The sequence below is a fragment of the Phocoena phocoena genome, chromosome 15 (genome assembly GCF_963924675.1).
Source record: "Phocoena phocoena chromosome 15, mPhoPho1.1, whole genome shotgun sequence".
In the NCBI taxonomy this organism is placed as follows: domain Eukaryota; kingdom Metazoa; phylum Chordata; class Mammalia; order Artiodactyla; family Phocoenidae; genus Phocoena; species Phocoena phocoena.
Window position 1 is genome coordinate 29,443,756 of NC_089233.1, and position 22,063 is coordinate 29,465,818.

Sequence of the window (22,063 nt, forward strand, 5' to 3'; positions counted from 1 at the left end):
GCTGTACGGCAAAGTGAGTCAGTTATACAGTTATACATATACATATACCCACTCTTTTCTAGATTCTTTTCCCATATAGGTCATTACAGAATATTGAGTAGAGTTCCATGTGCTATACAGTAGGTCCTTATTAATTATCTATTTTAGATATAGTAGTGTGTATATGTCAATCCCAATCTCCCAGTTTATCCCTCCCTCCCCTTCCCCACTGGTAACCATAAGATTCTTTTCTACATCTGTGACTATTTCTGTTTCATTAATAAGTTCATTTGTACCACATTTTTGATTCCACATATAAGCAATATCACATGGTATTTGTCCTTCTCTTTCTGACTTGCTTCACTCAGTATGACAATCTCTAGGTCCATCCATGTTGCTGCAAATGGCGTTATTTCATTCTTTTTTATGGCTAATATTCCATTTTATATATGTACCACATCTTCTTTGTCCATTCTTCTGTCAATGGACATTTAGGTTGCTTTTTAAGGTAAGCTTAGTTAAGAATTAGAGGCCTCAAAACTGATTTTGAGAAAGCCCCACAGTTCAGTTCCCCTCTCCTCCTTCTCACGGTGCAAGTTTGGCATGAAATGGTGACTTTTATTCATCAATGAATGACCCGTGGCCTGCTTGGAGACATTCTGTCCATTTTCCTCAGAATGTAACCGGACGACTCATGGTGGGCCTTCGCTGGTGGAACCAGATCGACGAAGATGGGAAAAGCCACTGGATTTTTGAAGCCAGAAAGGTATTCTCCAATACGTGTCAAGCTAGAATGGGAAAATGGCCGTGGAAGGTTCCCATGGGTTCCTTTTGAGCTTTGTGGGATCTGATCCCCGCCATACACAAAGCCCACTGATGCTGGCACTCCGTTCAAAGTCACATGTGGCAGAAGCACGTGTGACGTGAACAAAAATCATGGCACACTCCTTTGCAACCATTTTTGCTAGTATTGAAACCGAATCACTTTCCCGCCACAGGTCTCTCCAAATACCGTGGCTGCCACAGAGGCGGAAGCTCGGGTCTTCTGGCTCGGCCTCATCATCTGCCCCATGATTTGGATCGTGTTCTTTTTTAGCTCCTTATTTTCCTTGAAGCTCAAGTGGCTGGTAAGGCAACATTTGCTTGAAACATCTGTATAGAACCGGTGGTTGCAGGAGTGGGTTTTTGCTATTGCTCGACCAATCAATCGAAACAACTTTGAGGTAGAATTCACATACCAGGCCGTGCACCCATTAGTGTGTACAATTCAGGGGCTTCTAGTCTATTCACAGGGTTGTGCAACCATCACCACAATCAGTTTGAGGGTATTTTCATCACCCCAGAAGGAAACCTTGAGCCCTTCAGCGATCACCCTCCCCATACACCTGTCCCCCCCGCCCCTGCCACCCACTGATTTCTCTGTTTCTACAGATTTGGCTATTCTGGACATTTTCTGTAAAAGAATCATATAATATGCAGTCTTGTGTGACTGAGCCCTTTCACTTAATATTGTTTTCAGGGTTCATCTCTGTTGTAGCTGGTGTCAGTGCTGCTTTCTTTCTTATGGATGAATACTATTCCACGGTATTAGACCACATTCTCTTTATCCATTTATCCATCAGTGAGATAATCAATGGTTATTTGTTTCCAGGTTTTGGCTCTGAATAATGCTGCTGAGAGAGGAGTTTTTAGAAAAAGTGCATGACGTCCTACCTTGGATAGGGAACCCTTCCTCAGTAGGAATAAGCTAGCCTCAGGGTTCCGCAGTTTTATTTCAGAGTTATCATATTGCATTGCCATGATCTGAGTCATTCAATGAGGAAACAAAATGTCTATGGACAGTCTGAGCAACAGCATAAAAAAGTGTGGGCTGGGCTTCCCTGGTGGCGCAGTGGTTGAGAGTCCGCCTGCCGATGCAGGGGACACGGGTTCGTGCCCCGGTCCGGGAAGATCCCACATGCCGCGGAGCGGCTGGGCCCGTGAGCCATGGCCGCTGAGCCTGCGCGTCCAGAGCCTGTGCTCCGCACCGGGAGAGGCCACAACAGTGAGAGGCCCGCATACCGAAAAAAAAAAAAAAAAAAAAAAAAAGTGTGGGCTCTGGAGTCTGGATCACGGCTCAGCCTCGCTCCAGCTCTGCGACCTCAGGCAACTTTAGCTTCCCTGAGCTTCCATGTTCTCCCTGTAAAATGGGATAATAACGGTCCCAACCTCTCGGGTTCCTGGTCATTAAAAGGGGTCCATGAGTATTTGTAAGCACTCCATAGAGGTTGGCTATTACTAGCAGGTGTGGGCCAGAGCCACTCCTACTTGCTTTGGGAGCAATATTTCAATACGTGCTCTTAGGAGAATTACATTTGCTTTGTCTGAGCGCAGGCCCTTGTGATAGCTGGGATTTCTCTCCAAGCCGCTAACCTGTACGGCTACGTCCTTTGTAAGATGGGAGGCGAGAGTGGCATCAGCAAAGTCACAGCCAGTTTTCTGTCCCAGACGGTGTTCCAGACGGTGAGTTACTGAAGTCTGATTCCTGGACCCCTGATCTCCAGACACTTAAAAGTCAAGGAGGCCTGTTGGCAATGGCAGGTTTTGATGTTTTCCATATCAGCCAGGCATCCATGGTTAGTTGCTTTTTTGTGTGTGTGGTTAAAATATACCCAACAAAATTTACCCTTTTAACCATTTTTAAGTGTACAGTTCAGGGCTTCCCTGGTGGCGCAGTGGTTAAGAATCTGCCTGCCAATGCAGGCGACACGGGTTCGAGCCCTGGTCCAGGAAGATCCCACATGCCGCGGAGCAACTAAGCCCATGCGCCACAACTACTGAGCCTGCACTCTAGAGCCCGCGAGCCACAACTACTGAAGCCCGTGTGCCTAGAGCTTGTGCTTTGCAACATGAGAAGCCACCGCGATGAGAAGCCTACGTGCCGCAATGAAGAGTAGCCCCCACTCGCCGCAACTAGAGAAAACCTGTGCGCAGCAACGAAGACCCAACACAGCCGAAAAAGAAAAAAAAAAAGGCAGAGTTCTTTAAAAAAAAAAAAGTGCACAGTTCAGTATATCCACATCATCATGTCAGAACTCTGATCTTCACAAACAGAAACTCTGTACCCACTGAATGTTTAACTCCCCATTCCCCACCCTCCCCCCACCAACAAGCTCCAGGTAACCACCTACTTCCTGTCCCCATGCATCTGACGACTCTAGGGACCTCACCTAAGTGGAATCATACAGCGCTTGTCTTTTTGTGACTGCCGTTGTCGGTTCTGAGTGATTTCTTTAAACGACAGAATTAAGAACGCTAACGTATTTTTTTTAACCTAGCCTTAGTTCTAGGAGAGAAATAGGTCTTCTAAATTTGACCAGGCTCTTCCTGAAATGGTCTGAACCATCTTAAATGTGAACAGTGCGGCCTCACACCAAGACCTCGAGCAGCCAGCCCTGCAGGCTTTCCGTTCACTGTGGGCTTGCTCTGGCCTTGCATCAGCAGGATCGGGCCACACACAGGTGAGACAGAAAGCCAGGGCAGCCTCTTCCCCTTGCAGGCCTGTCCAAGAGACTTCCAGAAGCCTGGCCTTGAGGGGCTGGAGATTCACAAGTATTAGGTAAGAGGTGGGATCGAGGTGGCGGCCTGGACGGTGCAGGGCCGGGGGCTCCCGTGGAAGCACAGCTCCCCTGGGTTCAGCTGGGCCTGCGGTCTGGGTGGGCCCTTTAGAGGGGTCCCACCTTCCTCACCTTGAACAGGTGGATTTGACCCTATGTAGGCAAGCGGGGTGGGCGACGAGAGAAGGGGAGGGCAAGGCATTTGTCCGCCTTCCACTCCATGCCTGGAATAAGATGGGAACTGGGAATTTACTCTTCCCTCAGCTGCTCTCAGTTCCTGTGTGTCTTTCAGAGTGAGCGTCTCATGGCAATGAGGATCTTCTTGGAGTTTGCATCTCTCTTTTTATGTAATGTTAAAAAACCCTGTAAGCTGTCTGACACTGGAAATTGCTGGATATAGTGAACACACATTCCTATACAGGGTGTCGACACTGACCCCCAAATCTGTTCTCATGTGGGTGATTCGAGGGTTTTTTGACTGTGCCCAGCCATGTGGTGTGCACTGACCTCAGGACAAGCCCCAGCAGGAGGATCTGTCACCGCTTTAATTTTTTCTCCACCTGAGGAACAGCGTTTGCACTATGCTGTCTGCAACTGTGACTGTATATCTGCAGCGAAGCCACACATTCACCCCTTTGTCCCTTTGGTTCTTTTTCAGGCTTATTTTCCGAGGCAGCGAAGGCTCAAGTGAGAGGTTCTGTAATGGAACAGCTTCCGACAGAGAAGAAAATTCCATGACCCACAAGCCGCTGGTTTTTTACATGAAGCAGGCCTTGGGGCAGAGGTTTGAGATGTTTTTATTTTTAAAGCGGCACATCTGTAAAGAATGCCCTTTACATATGTACTAAAGAAAAGTGTACAAATGTTAGATGATTAAAGTGTCTCTGAACAAGTGACTTCACACCATGCCTGGGGCTGGTCCCTCTCTGCCTGTGACCCCTGCTCTGTCACCCAGCTGGTCAGGTGTGATGGGACGTGCTGCTTGTGTTCCTAACGTCCTCCTGTTTCAGGAGCCGACGAGGTTCTCCCCTTTTGGCTGACGCAGACTACAGAACTCCTGGATTCCTGGAAAACAAGACAGCAGGCAAGGAAGCAGTGGCGGCTCTTGGTGGCCCTGCCCTTTGCTGGCGAGGCCACGTCTAGATGGGGTGGAGTCCCCAGGTGGCTTAATTCTCCCAATAGTCCCATTTTGGCTTATGCCCTGAATCTCTGAAAGTGAGCCCAATACTGCCCACTGCCCATCTGTAGTTATAACCACAACTGGAGGCCTCACGCTGGCCCATTCTACAGGTCAAGAATCCTGGAAATGATGTGATTTACCCTCAACACCATTTCACTAGGTCAAAAGGACTCAGCCACAAACCGGGAGCCTAAAGCTTTAACTGCTGACGACACCTGTGCCTTAGATTCAGTGCCCCTGATGGCTGCCTGTCGTTGACTGAATCAGGCCTGCACGTGGGTTGGGTCTGGCTCACTGGGCTGCTTTTTTCTTCTTCATTTCTTTTTATAGCTTTATTGAGGTGTATTTCCTATACCATAAACTTCACCATGTTTTTTAAACTATGACTTAGTTCACAACACTGATGTACCGGAAGATTTTTCAAGACTCCTGGCTTCCCGGGCTGATGGGGTCATCCCAGACCTCACTACCCCAGTGTCCCCACCAAAGCTGTGTGGCCACTCATGGCTGCAGTGACCACTTATGGTCCTGAACGGGGCCTTCTCACACCCAGCCCACTCTGCTCATTTACGTCACTTCCTGGCCCCGTGCCGTCTGGATTCACAAGACTCACTTGAACACTTACTCTGAATTATACTTCTGTAGGCTAAAGTGGCTGGTGAATCCGGTGCTTCAACCAAAAAAGACTGTCCTTTGTCGCAACTCTTACCTTAAAGAAACAAAGGAAAGAAAATCCATGAAGAAAGCACAGTGGTGATGTGAACCTGGGGCTCTTTCTGTGCCCGTGACACTGAAGATCGAGCCCACCTCACTTGTAATGAAGAGCAAAGCTGAGACGGAATGTCGGGGTCTCGAGGCCCTCACCTTCCCCCCCCCTTCATCCAGCAGGGACCCTGGCTAGCGTTTCCTCGCAGCTCTGACCTGTACCTGGCTGATGGTGTTTAGTGTGTGTGCCTGCGAGTCATCTGGGTCATGTGCAGCAAATGCAGGTTCCAGGGCCCCCACTGTGATCAGACACAGCAGCTCCTAGGCAGGCCCAGGAACCTGCATTTAAAAGACCCATTCATTCTTTCAGTAAAAAGATAATGAAGGCACACAGTAAGTGTATGGAATACAAAAGGTTATACCATGAAGAATGAGTTCAAAGGAGGCTACCAGTGTTTCAAGTATCCCTCTAGAAATATATGCATATATATACATATACACACTCATGTATTTAAAAAAAATGCTTGGGAGTGTATGACACACATATTCTGCCCGTTGCTTTCTCCATGTGTAATTTTATCTTGAAGGTCACTCCAGGTTGGCATCAATCCATCTGCTCTGTGTACTGCAGTGCCGCCTTGGGACACACAGGTGGTCTCGCATCCAGGTGAGCACGGGGCGGGACCTTGGGCAGGCGGCGTGCTCCCCTCCCGTCTGGTCCTGGGTAGACCCCGCTGCCAGCTCCTCTGCCCCCGCCCCCCTGCTGGAGAAGCAGGGTCAGTGGTTCCATGACCCACAGCTGCTCCCCGGCCTCCTGGGGGGATCCTGGCCAGGCCAACCGTGGAGCAGTCGTCACCTCAGCTCCCCAGCATGTTGCCCGGTGGGACAGGGACACCCGAGACAGGGGGCAGAGTGGGCCCCCATGTGGCCCGGGCACTGTGAACTGTGGTGGAAGCAGCTAGGGAAGCCTCCGAGTTCACGGTCGCTGGACTGGGTCTGGGAAGTCACAGGTCCCACAACAGGCTCGTGGGGCCACTTCCTTCTGATTTTCATCCAGCGTCCTCTCACTCCTCGTCCTCCCTTCCCCAGAGGACATGCCTGTCCCCTTATAAATGCACTCTGGTCAGTCCCCCATCTCCACAGACCTCCCCCTCTCCTGCCTGTCGCCTGCAGGCGGCACCCCTTGGGCACTGCCCTGTCCAAGGCTCCCCTCGTGGCCCTCCTTCCATCTGTGCAGCCCCTGGCAGTGGCTCCATCACCGTGCCCACCTTGCAGGTGCGGCCTGAGGTTCAGCGCCTGGCAAGGACCCGCCGGAGCCCGCAGCCAGCGCTGGGGCAGCGCAGATCTAGGCCAGGGCGCCCAGCCCCAGACGTGCTTCCGCGTGGCCCTCAGGTGTGCGGGGCTGGGGAGGCCGAGGATCACGGTGCCAGAGCCCGGCCGCTCCTCTGTTGCACGTTCCCACAGGGGCTGAGCGCGTCCTTCGCGGCCTCTTGTCTGTTCCTGGTAACGTGGCTGTTCCCTCACCGGACAGAAGCGGCTCCAGAGGGTCACAGCGACCTCACTTGGCCCTGCCCGCCTCGCCGCAGCGCGTCACGGCATTAACCACCTGTCCTTTCCGACGCCAGCCCAGCTCTCTGCAGCTACAACCAGAGGTGAGGTCTGGGGACATGAACCTTGTCCCGCTAGACGGCACTGAATCCGAGGCTGCACCAGGCCACCTCTCCTGTAAGCTGCTCTAAGGACTATGGCGGCAGCACGGCCTGAAGCGGATGGCGGTGACAGGCTGCCACCACGCACTGTCCCCCACAAGTTCATGTGCGCCACCCGCCTCTGGAGGCCTTTGAGGGGAGGTACCTGTTCCTACGGCCCAGAGGGAAGCTCTGGTCAATGCGAAGACAGTTTACAGCAGTGGGGAAGGCTGGAAAAGCAGCCGAGTTCTCTGTTTCTTGGGGAAACCACATACCAGAAGTGCTGCTGGGGGTGGAAACAAGCGAGGTGCGATCTCCGGAGCTGCCCCCCGGGTCCCCCGGGCTTCTTGGGGGCTCTTCCCGTCCACCTCCTCAAGGCAGGCCTCCTCCAAGCTGCGCTCTCGGCCCCTCCTCTCTGCACCTCCCACCCCCCGTCGTGGGCACGTCCCCCTCCACTCCTGACCTCTCTCCCCAGCCCGCTGACCAAGCCAAGGCCTCGCCCGCCTCCACACAGCACCAGGAGGGAGCCAGCCGGTTCTCGGTGCTGTCCCCGTCTCCTCGGTGGCTCACACTGGGCAGCACGGACGTCTGTGACACCTCTCAAATCCTGGCACTTTCCCTCTCTGTGTACCCTCCTCGCCGTCAACGCCCAGGCCCCAGTCCAGCCCTAACCTCCTCCCCGTTCTCCTGCAGCACAGCCGCCACGGCCTCGGCCTCTAGGTGCACACGGTGCCCACGCTCCCACGGCTCTCACTTCCTAACAACTGGGGCCCGAGCGCCGTCGGTCTCTGTCAGCTTCCCTCAAGCCCGGGCACCTCTGCGTAACCTAACTATCCCACTTCCTCATGGCGGGGCTCACACCTAACTTCAGCAAGGTCAACTCCTGCTACTGTGGGGAAACAAATCTGGCGGTGGGTGTCCTCACCACTCCACTCAGTGAGCCGACGCCCCGGAGTGAGTGTGGGGTGGAGGTGGGGTCCCCGGAGGACTGTGGCACTCAGAGAGGAGCATGACCCCCAGAGGCAGGCCAGCGACTTCCCCTCACGCTCACTGAGAGAAGCCGGGTGCAAGGAGGGCTGCGGCGGGCTTCCCTGTACACTGGACATGCGGGGCACCTTCCTCGGGAGTCTTCAAGGCTAATTCTGTACCCGGCTTTGAGTCTGAACCTAATTCCTATGTAAGAGAAGACTCGAAGGCACGCCCCTTGCCGCCTCCCCAGGTCACCCCCGGCCTGGCCCCTCCCCTTAGTGACTTCCTTTCCTCCTGCCCTCCTGCACTGGGCGTCTCCCTGACCAGTCTCTCCTCTCCTCTCCTCTGCAGACCCCTCCCGCCACCCCGAAGTTCTCCTGCTCCCTCGGCTACGCACCACGCGTCTCACTGCTCCTCTCAGCTGGAGGGCGTGCAGCCTCCACCGGGGACTCACCCACCTATGCGCGGATCCAGAGGCACTTTGCCGAGAAGCGGGACCTTCAGGTCATGGCACATGACCTCCGCACCCCCAGTCGTCGGCGGGAATATCTGAGTCTCCTTCTGGGAGGCAAATTAAAGGGGGAGGAATCCTGATTTTGTTTCAGAATCATACGAATGGACCACATTTTAAAGCAACTTTAAAAAATGGCTATTTTGAACGTGAAAAGAATTTTCATTAAATCAGCAACAGAGGGTTTTAACTGATTCCACTTCCCGAAATGATGGGGAAAACAGAAACGGTTTCCCAGAGATCCAGCGCTACGATTTCCTCAGGCATGGAGGACGGGACCTGGTTGGACGTACTCTCACCTGGCACTTGGGGCAGATGAAGCCGCTCATGTTCTCCACCACCCCGATGACGGGCAGCTTCACCTTGTGGCAGAAGCTGATCTCTTTCCGGACGTCCTGGAGCGACACCTCCTGTCAAGGTTCAAGAAGTCCAGTTATGTCAAAGTCAAAGCATGAAAAGAGAACATCCGCGTCGTGGAGGGAGGGCTGCGGGGCCGTGGCATCGCCACCGTGAAGCGTTAGAGACTGTGCCCCGTGTTCCGTATTTGTTTCGTGCCGACCACGTGTGAGCCCTGGTCCAGGTGCTACTTACTTCCCACAAATCTCAAAGGATAAACCTGAACAGGCAAATGTCCAATGTACAACGAATCTACAGGAAAGTGACCCTTTAACACACCTCCATGTTCCACTTTGCCGTCAATGTACTAGGCTGATCCCCAGTAGGCACAGCTTTCCAGGTCAGGGGCAGCCTGCGGGCTCGTCTGGCTGCCTATTTTCATAAATAAAGTTCTTCTGGAACACAGCCCGGCCCACTCTTCTGCATAGTATCTCGGGCCGCTTTCGCCCCACAATGGTACGGCTAAAGGGCCGTGACAGAGACCGTGTGACCCAAAAAGCCTGAAACAGTTACTCTCCAGTCCTTCACAGAAAAAGTACGTCAACCTCTGATCCTGGTTATCATGAACCCAAGCAACTTTATGCACAAAAAGAAAATAAGGACTATTACCAGGTTTGGATCCCTTCAAATTCACTTCTGGACTCTCGATGTGTATCTTACAGCGTGAGGACTGTGGATAATCAGGGCTTAGTACCACCCCAGTACCCCATTTAATTTTACTGCAGACACGTGTCCAAGTGTCGTGTGCTGTCAAATACGGCTACTCCTTAACATCTGTGGCTTTAACAGTCACAGGCCTTCAAAGGGTCCTGGCTTTGAGTCCTCTATTCTCCTGAGGCCCACGTTTGGCCCTCGCGCCCTTTGAGGCTGGGGTACAGACGGAGGGGCATTTAGCTAGAAAGTAAACTGGCTGTTACTAAGCGTCTCACCGCAGTGCAGCCGTGGTTCTCTCCCTGGTATCCTCTACAAGCCCTGCTTTGTCAAAAATGACCCCACGGAAACTAACACACCACTGTAAAGCAATTATATTCCAATAAAGATGTTAAAATTAATTAATTAATTTTAAAAAATGCAGTTCTCACAAAAAAATAAAAATGACCCCTAAAGAAAGCCAGCTGCTGGACGTGCAGGGCTCCGAGAAAGTGGGCGTCCCCAGCGTGAAGTCACACTTCCTAGAGAAGTTACATACAGAGGTGCACAAACATGGGGCGTCCCCCCAGGCTTCCTGGAGAAGGGCCGGCATCTGCTCGGTCTGCTCCCCTCCTCCTGAACCCAAGGGGACTCTCTTTCCTTTCACAGTAAATATGGTATCAGAGAGGCCATCCTGTGTCAACTCGATTGTTGCTGTTGCTTTAGACTTGACTTTCAGAGCGGTTTTAGGTTCACAGAAAGCACAGAGTTCCCATGTGCCCCTGCCCCACGTGGAAAGCTCTGCCCACTGTCAGCACCCGCATCAGAGCGGACGTCCCCACTCCACTGTTCTCATAGGTCATATCTTTGGGACCTATTCTTGAGAGCACTGCTGGTCTAAGGGTGGGCCCCAGCCTCTCTTTAAAAATTCAGTAGGAAACATTCCTAACGACAAATTCGTCTTCTCTCCAGCGCCATCCTCGGGCCAGGCGCCCTTGGCCCCCACCCCTGCCCCAGCCACCTAATGCCTCCCTGTCCGCTGACAGTGGCTGGACCAAAGATAAACGTAAGGTTTCTGCCGATCCCAGTCAGGGCATGCTGCAGAGCCCAGGGTCTCGGGCTGTGGGAGAGAGAGACCCTCCGGGGTGGGGGGCCCTGGCTCACCTGCGGCGTGGTGATGATCACCGCCCCATCGATGTGCGCTGCGGCCAGGTACTGCACGGCCGAGAGGTGTTCGTCCGACGTCCCGGGTGGGGTGTCCACAATGAGGTAGTCCACCTCGCCCCAGTCCACGTCTCGGAGGAACTGCTTGATCATGCCTGCAAGGAGAAGCCGCGGGAATGCCTCCTCTCTCCCATCCTTCTGACTCTCTCTACAGAAGCACAGCTCGTGACCTTTACGTACGGATCACCTGTGCTCTCAATCAGTGGTGTTTGGCAACGTCTGGGGACACGTCTGCTGGTCAATGACTAGGGTGGGAGTTCTACTCGCCTCTGGAGCACGGAGGCCAGGGTACTGCTAAGCCCCTGTGACGTGGAGGACAGCCCGCCCTCCCCAAACAAGGAATTATCTGACTCAGTACGCCAGCAGCACCGAGGCTGAGGAACCTTGCCCAGATAGGCACTTTCGCATCATTACCTGCAGCCCCAACCTGCTACTGATTTCATCTCACATACTTCTCTCTTTGACACAAATAAGAACACAAACCACCTTAGGAATAATTTCAGGGTTAGGGAGATTTTCAGGAGAGAAAAACCCCGAATAGATGTTAAAAATTATAAAATTTTATTAAATAAAACTGGTATTTCTGTTGGCTCTCTTCAACCAGTGAAGAGGCAACCAGATGCATAAAAAGAATCCTCTATGAAGCCCAGCAGGATGAGCCTGAGGCCATCCTGACAGGACGGGATGCAATTCTGCCCTTGGAAGGGCGTGGTAAGAGACAGAAAGCAGAGTGGCAAACCATTTTTCTTTGGTCCCCTCCAGATAACGGCATCATCGGGGCTGCTGAGCAAGAAACCCACCGACATCACCCCCAAGTTGTCTTCCAGGAACTAGAAAGGATGACGCAAGAAACATTTTACTTAAAACCACAGTGCGAGGCACTTCCCTATGTCTTTTGTCTGAGCTCTGGCTGAAGAAATTGGGGGGACAAAATTACTGTGTGATCTGTGAGTATATTCACTCTTTGAATCCTTAAATCTTTTTTTCGAAAAAAATCATTAAAGAAAAAGGTTACCATATTGGGGGGATTGAAAGAGTCACCATACGGCCTTATGCGGCAATGACAGTGAACTCAGCTGAAATAAACAAACCTCGTCTCCTTTACTATCTTAACCTGGGTTGGCAAACTATGGCCCCACTTCTGGTTTTGTATAAAGTTTTATTGGAAAACGGCCACGGTCATTCATTTGCTTAGCACTACTTTCCGGCTATGACGGTAGCAACTGTATGGCCCACAAACTGGAAATATTTACTCTCTGAGCCTTTACAGAAAAAGTGTGCCAATCCCAGGTTGGAACTGGATTCCCTGTGCCTAGGAAAGCGCCTCAATAAATATCTGTTGACGATAAACAGTTACAACCCTTTATGTACACATACGACAAGAGATCCTGAAGAAAAGGGGGTCAGCACTCACCACTGGAGACCAGCCCGAGCCACTCTGGTGAACCTGCAGGAACAGAAGCCCATGCTTATTTGTGAGAAATTATACGCCCTGGTCACGCTTCTCTCACAGACAAAGTTCACGCAGTAAGAAGGCAGTTTTATAAATTACAATTCATTGTCTTAAATGCTACCACTAAATTCTTAATAGGGAGTGAACAGAGGGGGGTCAGGGGCTGGGTTATGGATGATAGAATTCATTTGCTTTTTCCCTCCCAGGTTAAGTTATTTGGAAACTGCTTAGATATCTGGTCAGGGGACCGATGTTACCAGAGTCCAAATATAATTTGGGATATTTTAAAAGTGTGACAGAAATCAGTTGGGGGGGGGTTGCTGAGAAGATGCAGGTAACTGTGGAGCAGCGAGGCAGTCTCTGTACAAGTCCAGGAGTGGAGGGATGACCTTTAGTGAAACAGTAGACACAGAACCCTCCCATCAGTGGTGTGAACTTCAGGGCTGAGCTGCTGCCCCCAGGGGACAACAACTGGGGAAGTGGTGTCGGCGGGAAGCTTGGGCTACTGCAAGACCCAGACCCTCTCCTCGCCGTAGGCGTTCACTGACTGCCCGGGTTCAAGTCCGTATCAACGCTTTACTATGAAACAGGAACTTACGCAACTTCCAACCACACATCAATCTTAGATTTACAGTTCAAGTAACGCTGGACCCAGAACAGAAAGCCCATTTTCCCTGATGAATTCTTACTTTTTTAACAGTCTTTTGAGATATAATTCACATACCACACAACTCGCCCATTTAAGCTGTACAATTAAATGGCTTCAGGACATTCACAGAATTGTACATCCATCGCCACAATCAACGTTAGAACACTTTCGTTACTCTTAGAAGGTACCCTGCACCCCTTAAGTGTCACCCCCGATCCCCACACTTCCCCCCAGTCCTAGGTGACCACGGATCTACTGTGTCTACAGGTGTGCCTGCTGCTGACATTTCACAGAATTGCAATAGGATAACACGGGGTCCTTTGTCACTGGCTTTGAAGTCATACTTAAAAAAGAAAAACCCATTGATTCCTATTAATACTAATTCTCTAAGTCACTGGTTTTGAAAGAGGGGTAAACACGATGATCCAATAGCACAGGAGGAGAAAGTAGTAGAACTTCTGTTTTATCTCACCATTTAAAATTTTCAATTTTTATGACTACTTGTGTCCTGGCCCAGTGAGTAGTACATGCACGTGACTGACGGGAACGGACCCCCGTGCCGGGGGGCATGTGCTCCAGAGCTTGCTGCTCACCGGGACGTGCTCAGAACTGTGATTCCTGCTGCTTCGCAGCAGGGCAGAAGCAAGTCCCAAGCCCTGAGCAGGGTCCCCAAGGACTGGCTCCATCTGCCTCTGGCTACTCTCTGCCACCCCGTCCCTCTGCCCCGTCCCCGTGGGCCACTTTGCTGAGGACACGAGGACACTCCTGCACGCGCTCCCCATCCCAGCGCACCCTTCTCTGGGTTCTCTGAGCAGGGTGCCCTTGACCACCCCCTCCCAAAGAGCAGCTCCCCTGGCCGCCCTGCCCTGCCGAGTCTGTCCCCTTACCCTGCTTAGTGTCCTATTATCACCTGCCCCTCCCACAAGGGTCGGGTCTTTATCTGCCTTGTTCTCCTCTGAACCTCAGCACCCAGCGCTTCAGCAAAGAATGTATGGATCCCAACACCCCAGGAGAAGCCTAGTCCTCCAGCCCGGCTTCAGTGCACCCCCCAGGGGAACCTTTCTTGGACGGCTCTGTGCCACCTAGAAGGGAGGGAACAGCACGTGCTGCTCCACCCCCGCCCGCATTCTTCGCTTGCCTCGCAGTCTCACTTCCCCTCTGGTGACCACAGGAGCAGAGATATTTCCTTGCTTCCAGAGTACAGAACCCTTTCCCAGCCAGGGCTAAGTTTCTGTGTCTGACTTCTGCATTTGACGTATTGTTTCCCTTTCCCTCTAAGAAGGCATTGAAACTAACAATTCTCAGAAGGTTTGAATGAACTTAAATATAATCCACACCGCCCCCAAACTCACGGCTGTTGTTAAAAGGAGACAGGCGGTCTAGTGAACATTTACCTGATCTCGTCACGTCCAGGTAAAAAGGCATGGGCTCCGCTGACCCCCTGGCTTAGGGTTAGCGGCTTGGCGCTACAGTTTACCGTAAGAAAATGCTTCCCTGCATTTTGTCTTGTCACTATTACCTGTTCTCCTTCCAATCCCATGATCTTGGGAATTGATGGCCCGCATATATCAATGTCTAGAAGAGCCACCTGGGGAAAAGAGGAGACGTGATATAAGCAGATGTACAATCCTCCAGATGTGCACAACCGGGAGGGGACGGGGTTAGGAAAAGGAGGGAGGGGAGAAGGTGAAGAAAAACTGGGCTGAACTTGGACCGAGCGGAATCTCATGAGGGAGAGTTACAACATTTATCTTCCGGGCCACAGAGACACAGACGAAACTCCTAACAAGAACCTGCAAAGTACACCAACACCCCCTGCGCTCTGCCCATGGCCCTGCTGCACCCCAGCCACCCTCAGTATGGCCTATCTTCAGGCTGAGCTTATGGTCCAGGGTATCAGGTCACTTGACGATTCAGGCCCAGCCACTGTTTACGCAGCCCTTACCATGTATTGGGGGGTGTGTGTGTGTTTGCGCACGCGCCTGTGTGTTCGGGATCATTATCTCTGCTTTACAGAAGAGGAAACTGAGGTTCAGAGAGGCCCAGAGACTTGTTCAACGAGCAAGAAGCAGAGCTGGGACATGAACTGAGGTCTCTGGACTCCAACGCCAGGGCTCTTCCCATTACCCTGGGGGCCTGGCAAGGAGGGCCAGAGTGGACCCTCTAGCTGAGCTCTGACCAAGCCCTGTTTTCCTGTGATGCTGAAGGTTAATGATGGCTTAGGCTCAACTTCTAAAAAAGAAAGTGAAAATAAGGAAATCTACAGAAGTTCTTTGCTAGTGATACGTGCAGCCTTGGATGACTCCTTCTACCCCAAACGCCCTGCTTTCCCCATCTGATTCGTGAAAAGGTCTGAGACAGCCTTCAGAAACCACCTAAAGAGCAGGGCCGTGTTCATCTTGAAAGCTCTCACATCTTAGATCCAAAGTAGAGCACCTCTGAGTAACTTTTTAACTTGCCCCAAATTAGTTTCTTGCTTTCCTCTTCAATCCTCTGGACAACCTCCTATGATCCTCACATGACTTCACACCAGGTCAGGAAAGCGGTTCCTTCATACACTGGATAGTCGTTTGCCTCAAGCGCCCTCTGCTGGACCTCAAGAAGAATGCAACAGAACAACGCTCACCGTGAAAACCCATCAGGGTGAAGACCTCATCCTGAAGACCTGACTTCCGTGGCCTTCTTGATGCTTCAGGCTGATGTGTGGTTAATGATCCAGACGTTTTACATCAGAGCCTCACAACTTGGAAAATTATACCATCGCTACGACCCTAACGGAGACTTTCGTCAATAAGCTCGAGTTTCTAGCCACTTGGTCTAGAAAATCTCGCTCTCTTTTGGGAACAGTTTAATCAGTTTCCTTTTGAGGAATTACACCCCCTCTTCCCCACAACCAAGTGGGTATCTTGAGTGAAATGATACAAGAAAGAGATCACATGCACTCACTCTGCGGTGGAACCCGAAAAGGCTGTGGCACATTCCTGCTACCCAGCTCTCCAGTGGCCGTGTCCTGTCCCCTTCAGACATTCTGCTGATCCTGCCGCTACCCCCATACCCATCCAATTAATTCCCTTTCTGCCCCAGTTACACCAGAGAACCCCAGCTGGAAGAAACATGCCTGCAATAATCCTCACAGGGTCTGCGGAAGGTGCTAGAAGACTAATGGGAAGAGGAGGCTTTGCCACACCTCTCCCAGCTAGAAAGTGGTGGAGTGGGTGCTGCAGGGCTGTCAGGATCCACAGCGTTCCCTACCTAGCGCCCCATACTTCCACTTAAGAAGAGGTCATGGGAAGCGGGCTCAGCACTAACTCCTGGCACTCTGAGGCCGTGTCGCCTCGCACAAGCTGCTTCTCCTCCCCGATCTGTCTGAGCTTCTGAGCTGCGAAACTAGTGTTTCGGGAGATCGTTAGGCTCCTTCCAGCCCTCGAGTCTACAAGCCCCCGAGAGGGCCCTCAGACACTATAGCCTGGACCTTTTAATGACACAGCTTGCCTTTCAGCTCACAGGGCAGGATGATAAGCTGGGAACTGACGGGAGCTGCTGACTCTTGCGGTGGGAAGAAGGCACGTGATTCTTGGATGTCTCACAGCTCAGGTCTGCACCATAGAGGCTCCTCCTCCTCCCTTCGCTCCAACCCGCACATTCCCCGGCCCACCTGTGATTAGTCAGGGGCTACCCTGCGATTCAAGGCCCTCTGCAAACCATCAGACACCTGCCTGAGCAAGTGCTATCATGGAACAGCCTTGCTTGCAGTCAGTAATGAGCTGCCACCAGGCGGCAGGCAGAAAAGGACAGGGCAGTCCTCACCATCCTGCTGAATTTAGGGCAGGGAGGGGTGTGAGCTGCTTGATTTTAGTCAACAAGACACTCGGTGTGTACTCTGTGCCCACGCCAGGCACCCTTTGGAGACAGTGATGTTTTCTGTCACCAGTAGGTCTGCCTGAGGGGAGACAGACTTTCTTAAGTGCTGACTTTTTTTTTTTAAGCACCACTGCAAGAAAAAAACCCAGCTCATCTAGCCATGTTTCCACACAGCTGGTGAGCTTCCCTTCAGTTTACTGCAAAGTTTCAACGTGTGCGCAGTGGGACTTCAGAACGTACCAACACGGAAGCGTGATTCTATGTAAACAGCTGTCTATTCACAAGTGGTTCCTTGTAGCTGGCCTGGTTAAAGTACATCTCTAGACAGCTGTTTAAGAAAATGCCTGACAGCTTCTGAAAGCAAAGATTATTCTGGGTAACATGGGTCATCGCAGAAGACAGATTTCTTGGCTGGCCAACTGGCCAATACAAACTTGACCCTCAGACGGCAAAAGATTGTTGACTAACAGAAAAACAGATGGGCAACCTGCTTGGCACTGGACTCTGGGTGGGCTACAAACTCATTATCACCAAAGCAGAAATAGTCTTCACCCCTCCATATTCTATCAGGGATATTTAATGAGCACTTCCTATGCATCAGGCGTCGTGCTAAACATTTTACTGTTACGTGCATCATCTCACTCGGTCCTGAGTCCCATTTTACAGATGAGAAAACTGAGGCAGAGACAGTCTGATAACCTGCCCAAGGTCACAGCAGTGGTATCAGCGGCACTGGGATGTGATCGTGGGCAGACCGACTCCAGAGCCTGTGTCCTTGGCCACCACGCTAGTCTGCACCCACCTCCTGCCCCAAACGCTCAGCTAGACTTCTGACCCTCCTTCTTCTCCAAGAGTTGGAGGCCCTGCTGCTCCATTTGTTCCTGTCGTTGGTTCTAGCACTGCCCTGGTTGTGTCCTCGTGGCCTCTCATGGAGACAGGAGCAACACCTCCTGCTGGTTTACCGTCACCCCCTGACGACACTCGATCACACACTCAGCTGCTGCTATAGCAACCCTCAAACCATGCCTCCTTCCCGCTGGAACATCTTCCCAGGGCGTTAAAGCCTCCCAGGTCTGGCTCAGGCTGAGCCTCGCCCTCGGCCCCTCTGCTGCAGCAGCAGCAGCCCTGCCTGCCCAGCCTGTCTGCCCCGGCAGTCCCAGCTCTGCGCCTCTGCCTCCACCTCCTCCTGCCACGTCCCATCAGCCGCCATCAGAGTCCAAGGCCGCCTTCTCCCACGAGCCTGCCCAGCTGTCCCCTGCCAGTCACTTCTCCCTTTCCCCAGATGCCTAGAGCACATCTTGGGTAACAGATACCAGATTCCAGAGAAGCATACGTCAGTCACGTAAGCCAACAAAAGCAGCTCCACATGTCATAAAATGATCCAAAGAGAAGTGAGCTATAAGCAGGATTCAGAGCCCTAGTAAGAGAAACACCAAGCTTTACAGGTCCCCTAGCCCAGCCTCTGCACTGTCCCAAGAAGGCCACGGCCTCCCCAAGGTTTCAATCCTCCCCCAAAGAAGTTCTTCCCCAGCCAGCACTAGTGCTTCTGGAGCTCCAAACCAAACCAGGGGCCGGCGAACTACAACCCAGGGGCCAAACCCAGAATGCCACCTGTTTCTGTACAGCCCATAGCTAAGAATGGCTATTACGTTTTTAGAGTTGGGGGGGAAAAAAATCAAAAGAATACATTTATTTCATGACAGGGTGAAAATTATGAAATTCAAATTATATGAAATTCAAAGTTTTATTACAGCACAGCCACACTCATTTGTTCACAGGTTGTCTATGGCTGCTTTCATGTTCAAGGGAAGAACTGAATAGTTGCTACAGAAACTGTATAGCCTACGAAGCCTAAAATATTTACCGTCTGGCACACACGCACACGCTCAAGCATACTGAGGGCAGGTCGGAATGGTGGGCTTGATCCCCCTGCCCAAGGTAGCTACATTTACTGGGTTTTTTGTGGAGGAAATAAAGCCTTTATTTTATTAAGAATTTAGGGCGCTATTTCATACTGGAATAGAATGGTTTATCTCACACAAGTAGAAAGTATGCAGTTTATCCAGTTATTAGAGTTAAAAAAAAATAACTGGCAATATGTGGCAGTTTTGAAATGTCAACATTAAATTAAACATACCTTTACGCTCCCCACTAGCACTATCTTAAAAAAAAAAAAGCCAAACAAAAGTGAAAGGTCATTTGCCAGTTATAAAATAAATGTGAAGTGAAAGTTAGTTAGCCCTTATTTATATAAAAATAAATTTCAACATTCAAAATGCACAAAGACAAAACTAATTTTCAAAAATATATCAGTGTATGGAAAGAAGGCATGCACCAAGACCAAGGAAAGAACTGGAATGGCTGTTTCAATAATAATCAGCAAGCCAAGAGAAATGTACACCTGCCAGCCATGTTCATGGCTAGAGAATCCAATGAAATATTCATTTCATTGCTCGACTGCCTTGCACTTCCTCGTTCTCTCTGCAGGGATCTAGATTCCAAAGAGGCCAGATAAACTGACACTAACCAGTCAGCTCCCTATGAGCCATCATGAGCCCTAAGACACGAGCCTCTCCCAGTTTTTCCTTAAGGTCCCACCTGTGTGTTTTCATCTTCCGCTAGGCCGTGGGCCAGGTGGGCACTGAATGTGCTTTTCCCAACGCCGCCTTTCCCAGACAACACCAAGATCTTGTGTTTCACGGTCTTCATTTTTTCTTTGATTTCCTCTATGGCTGCAAAGAAAGCAATTCAGATGACCAAGCCCCTGATTCAATCTTTTTTTATTTTTTAAAAAATTTTATTGGAGTATAGTTGATTTACAATGTTGTGTTAGTTTCAGGTGTACAGCAAACTGAATCAGTTATACATATATCCACTCTTTTTTAGATTCTTTTCCCACATAGGCCATTACAGAGTATTCAGTAGAGTTCTCTGTGCTATACAGTAGGTCCTTATTGATTATCTATTTTATATATAGTAGTGTGTATATGTCAATCCCAATCTCCCAATTTATCCCTCTCCTTCCTTTCCCCCATGGTAACCATAAGTTTGTTTTCTCTATTTCTCATTTGTGACTCTATTTCTGTTTTGTAAATAAGTTCATTTGTACCATTTTTTTAGATTCTACATATAAGCGATATCATATGATATTTGTGTCTCTCTGAATGTCACTCTTCCCATGGGCTGGAAGAAGCTAAATCCTTGGGCTATTTCAAGGGATCATGAGTGAAACAGCACCTCATCAATGGTAGTAATAAGTGCTACCAAAAAACCTCAAACCAAAACCAAACAAAACAAAACCCAAGGCTACGAGTACATCTGATATTTCCTTATTTATCGGTTTACTTGTTTGTCTCCCCTACTAGAATATAAAGTCCATGAAGGAGGGGGGGGGGGGCTCTGAAGTGTTCACACTATATTCCCAGTTCCAGAACAGAACTTTCAATGCAGCAATGATTCCCAGTCTGCGGGCAAACCCCACCAGGGCACATCTGGCAATGTCTCGGGATATTTTTGGTTGTCACAGGAAGGAGTGTTGCTGGCATGTAGTGGGTAGAGGCCAGGGATGCTGCTAAATGTTCTGGGCAGAGAAACAGGGCAGACATCCCCACCACAAAGAATTATCCAACCCTGAGGGTCAGTAGTGCCAAAAGTGAGAAACTGACACATTGCAGACACTTAGTTACCTGTCGCTGATAACTATCACTATTACACATTTACTATGCTTTCAATATTTCATCCTAGTTCAAATCCCTAAAACAACACTGTAACTATTTCCCCCCCATTTTTGAAGAGGAAATGGAGGCTCAGAGAGATTAAGGCTTTTTAATCACCTCATCTGTCTCATTCATAGGTGTATCCCCAGCACAGAGCACTGTGCCTGCAAGTGATCAATAGATACTTCTGTTGAATTAATGGCAGAATCGCTCCTCAAAAGGAAGGAAATTTTGTCCAAAGAAAACAGCTGACGGAGCTAGGATTTAAGCCTAAGTTCCCTGACTTCAAACTTTATACCCTATTCCCTCTGGTGCCGGCCTCCTCCCAACCACTTCCAGTTACTGTCACTCAAACCGCTGGTCCCACCCCTCACCTCTCACGACTTTCTCCCATGCCCCGCCCCTCCTGAGACCCCTTTCGACTCCACGCCAGTCACGGGTTCAGGCTCCGCCCCCACCCCGCCAATTTTCTCCTCTCCTAGCCTTTTAAAAGCCCTGACCCTCTGGGCCCCGCTCCTGTCACTCATCCCTCAAGCCCCGCCCCTTATCCTGAAGACGACTCCACGACCCGCCTCCTCTGGGCCCCTGCCCCTCATCCCAACACCATCCACACCCCGCCCACGTCCCGCCTCTTCCAGGACAGCGCTTCCCACTTCCCGTTGAAGCCTTGCCCCTTCCTCACCCGGGTCCGGAGCGGCACCAGCTCCAGAAGCGCAGAGCCCCTGGTTGGGGCACCCCTGACATGAGGCCCCTCGACCTGCTTGGGCGCTGCCGACCCCGGGACAGTCTGCGCGAAGACAAGATCACAGTTAGAGTGGCTCCTGTCCTTTCAGGCCCGCCCCCCACGCCCCCTCCGCGCGCTCACCGTGAGGCACCTCATCCATCCCGCTGCCTTGGACGCGTACGCGGTCACCGGAAACCGCCGTTACGTATTTCCGCCTCGTGGCGCCCAATCTGACCCTCCAGCTGCGCGAAATTGTGTCTCGAAAGAGGGCTGTGCGCACGCGCGAGCTTTGTGATGGGCGTTTGGGGCTGTTCGCTTTCTGTTCCTTTTAAAATTGAGTTGCAGATATCTATCATAAATACTTCGGCATGTATCTCCTAGGATCAAAGACTTTGTCCTACGTGACTTCAATACCATTTTCATATCCGAGATTTAACATTAATGCAAAACTGTTAGCTAATATTCACTTTGTATTCAGATTAAGGAAGAGCCCCCTGCTCCCCCAACCCCCCTTGATTAGATTCAAGGATTTTTTAAAAATTAATTTTATTTTGGGCTCCTTTGGGTCTTCGTTGCTGTGCACGGGCTTTCTCTAGTTGCGGTGAGCAGGGGCTAGTCTTCGTTGCGGTGCACGGGCTTCTCATTGCAGTGGCTTCTCTTGTTGCAGAGCCTGGGCTCTAGGTGCGCGGGCTTCAGTAGTTGTGGCACATGGGCTTAGTTGCTCCGTGCCTAAGCCCTGGTCTTCCCGGGCTTCGGACCAGGGCTCGAACCCGTGTCCCCTG

At 51.0% G+C, this 22,063-nt stretch overlaps 1 protein-coding gene across 4 annotated transcripts; it reads right to left on the minus strand.

The window, feature by feature from the left end:
• Positions 1-4,355: 4,355 nt before the first annotated feature.
• On the minus strand, positions 4,356-21,471 carry NUBP1 (NUBP iron-sulfur cluster assembly factor 1, cytosolic). 4 transcript variants are annotated; one of them, XM_065892091.1, is made up of 11 exons: positions 21,423-21,471; positions 21,240-21,344; positions 19,440-19,573; positions 14,500-14,568; positions 12,293-12,325; positions 11,618-11,708; positions 10,819-10,973; positions 8,928-9,038; positions 8,576-8,678; positions 5,381-5,464; positions 4,356-4,640 (listed from the first exon to the last, which is right to left on the minus strand). In XM_065892091.1, exons 1-11 carry the CDS (start codon positions 21,439-21,441, stop codon positions 4,582-4,584), a joined length of 963 nt encoding a protein of 320 aa, XP_065748163.1. In that variant the 5' UTR covers positions 21,442-21,471; the 3' UTR covers positions 4,356-4,581. The 4 variants fall into 4 exon arrangements, with proteins under 4 accessions (XP_065748163.1, XP_065748164.1, XP_065748165.1 ...); XM_065892092.1 differs by lacking the exon at positions 12,293-12,325 and having other exon boundaries at positions 4,582-4,640; positions 21,423-21,441; XM_065892093.1 differs by lacking the exon at positions 5,381-5,464 and having other exon boundaries at positions 4,582-4,640; positions 21,423-21,441.
• Positions 21,472-22,063: the final 592 nt, after the last annotated feature.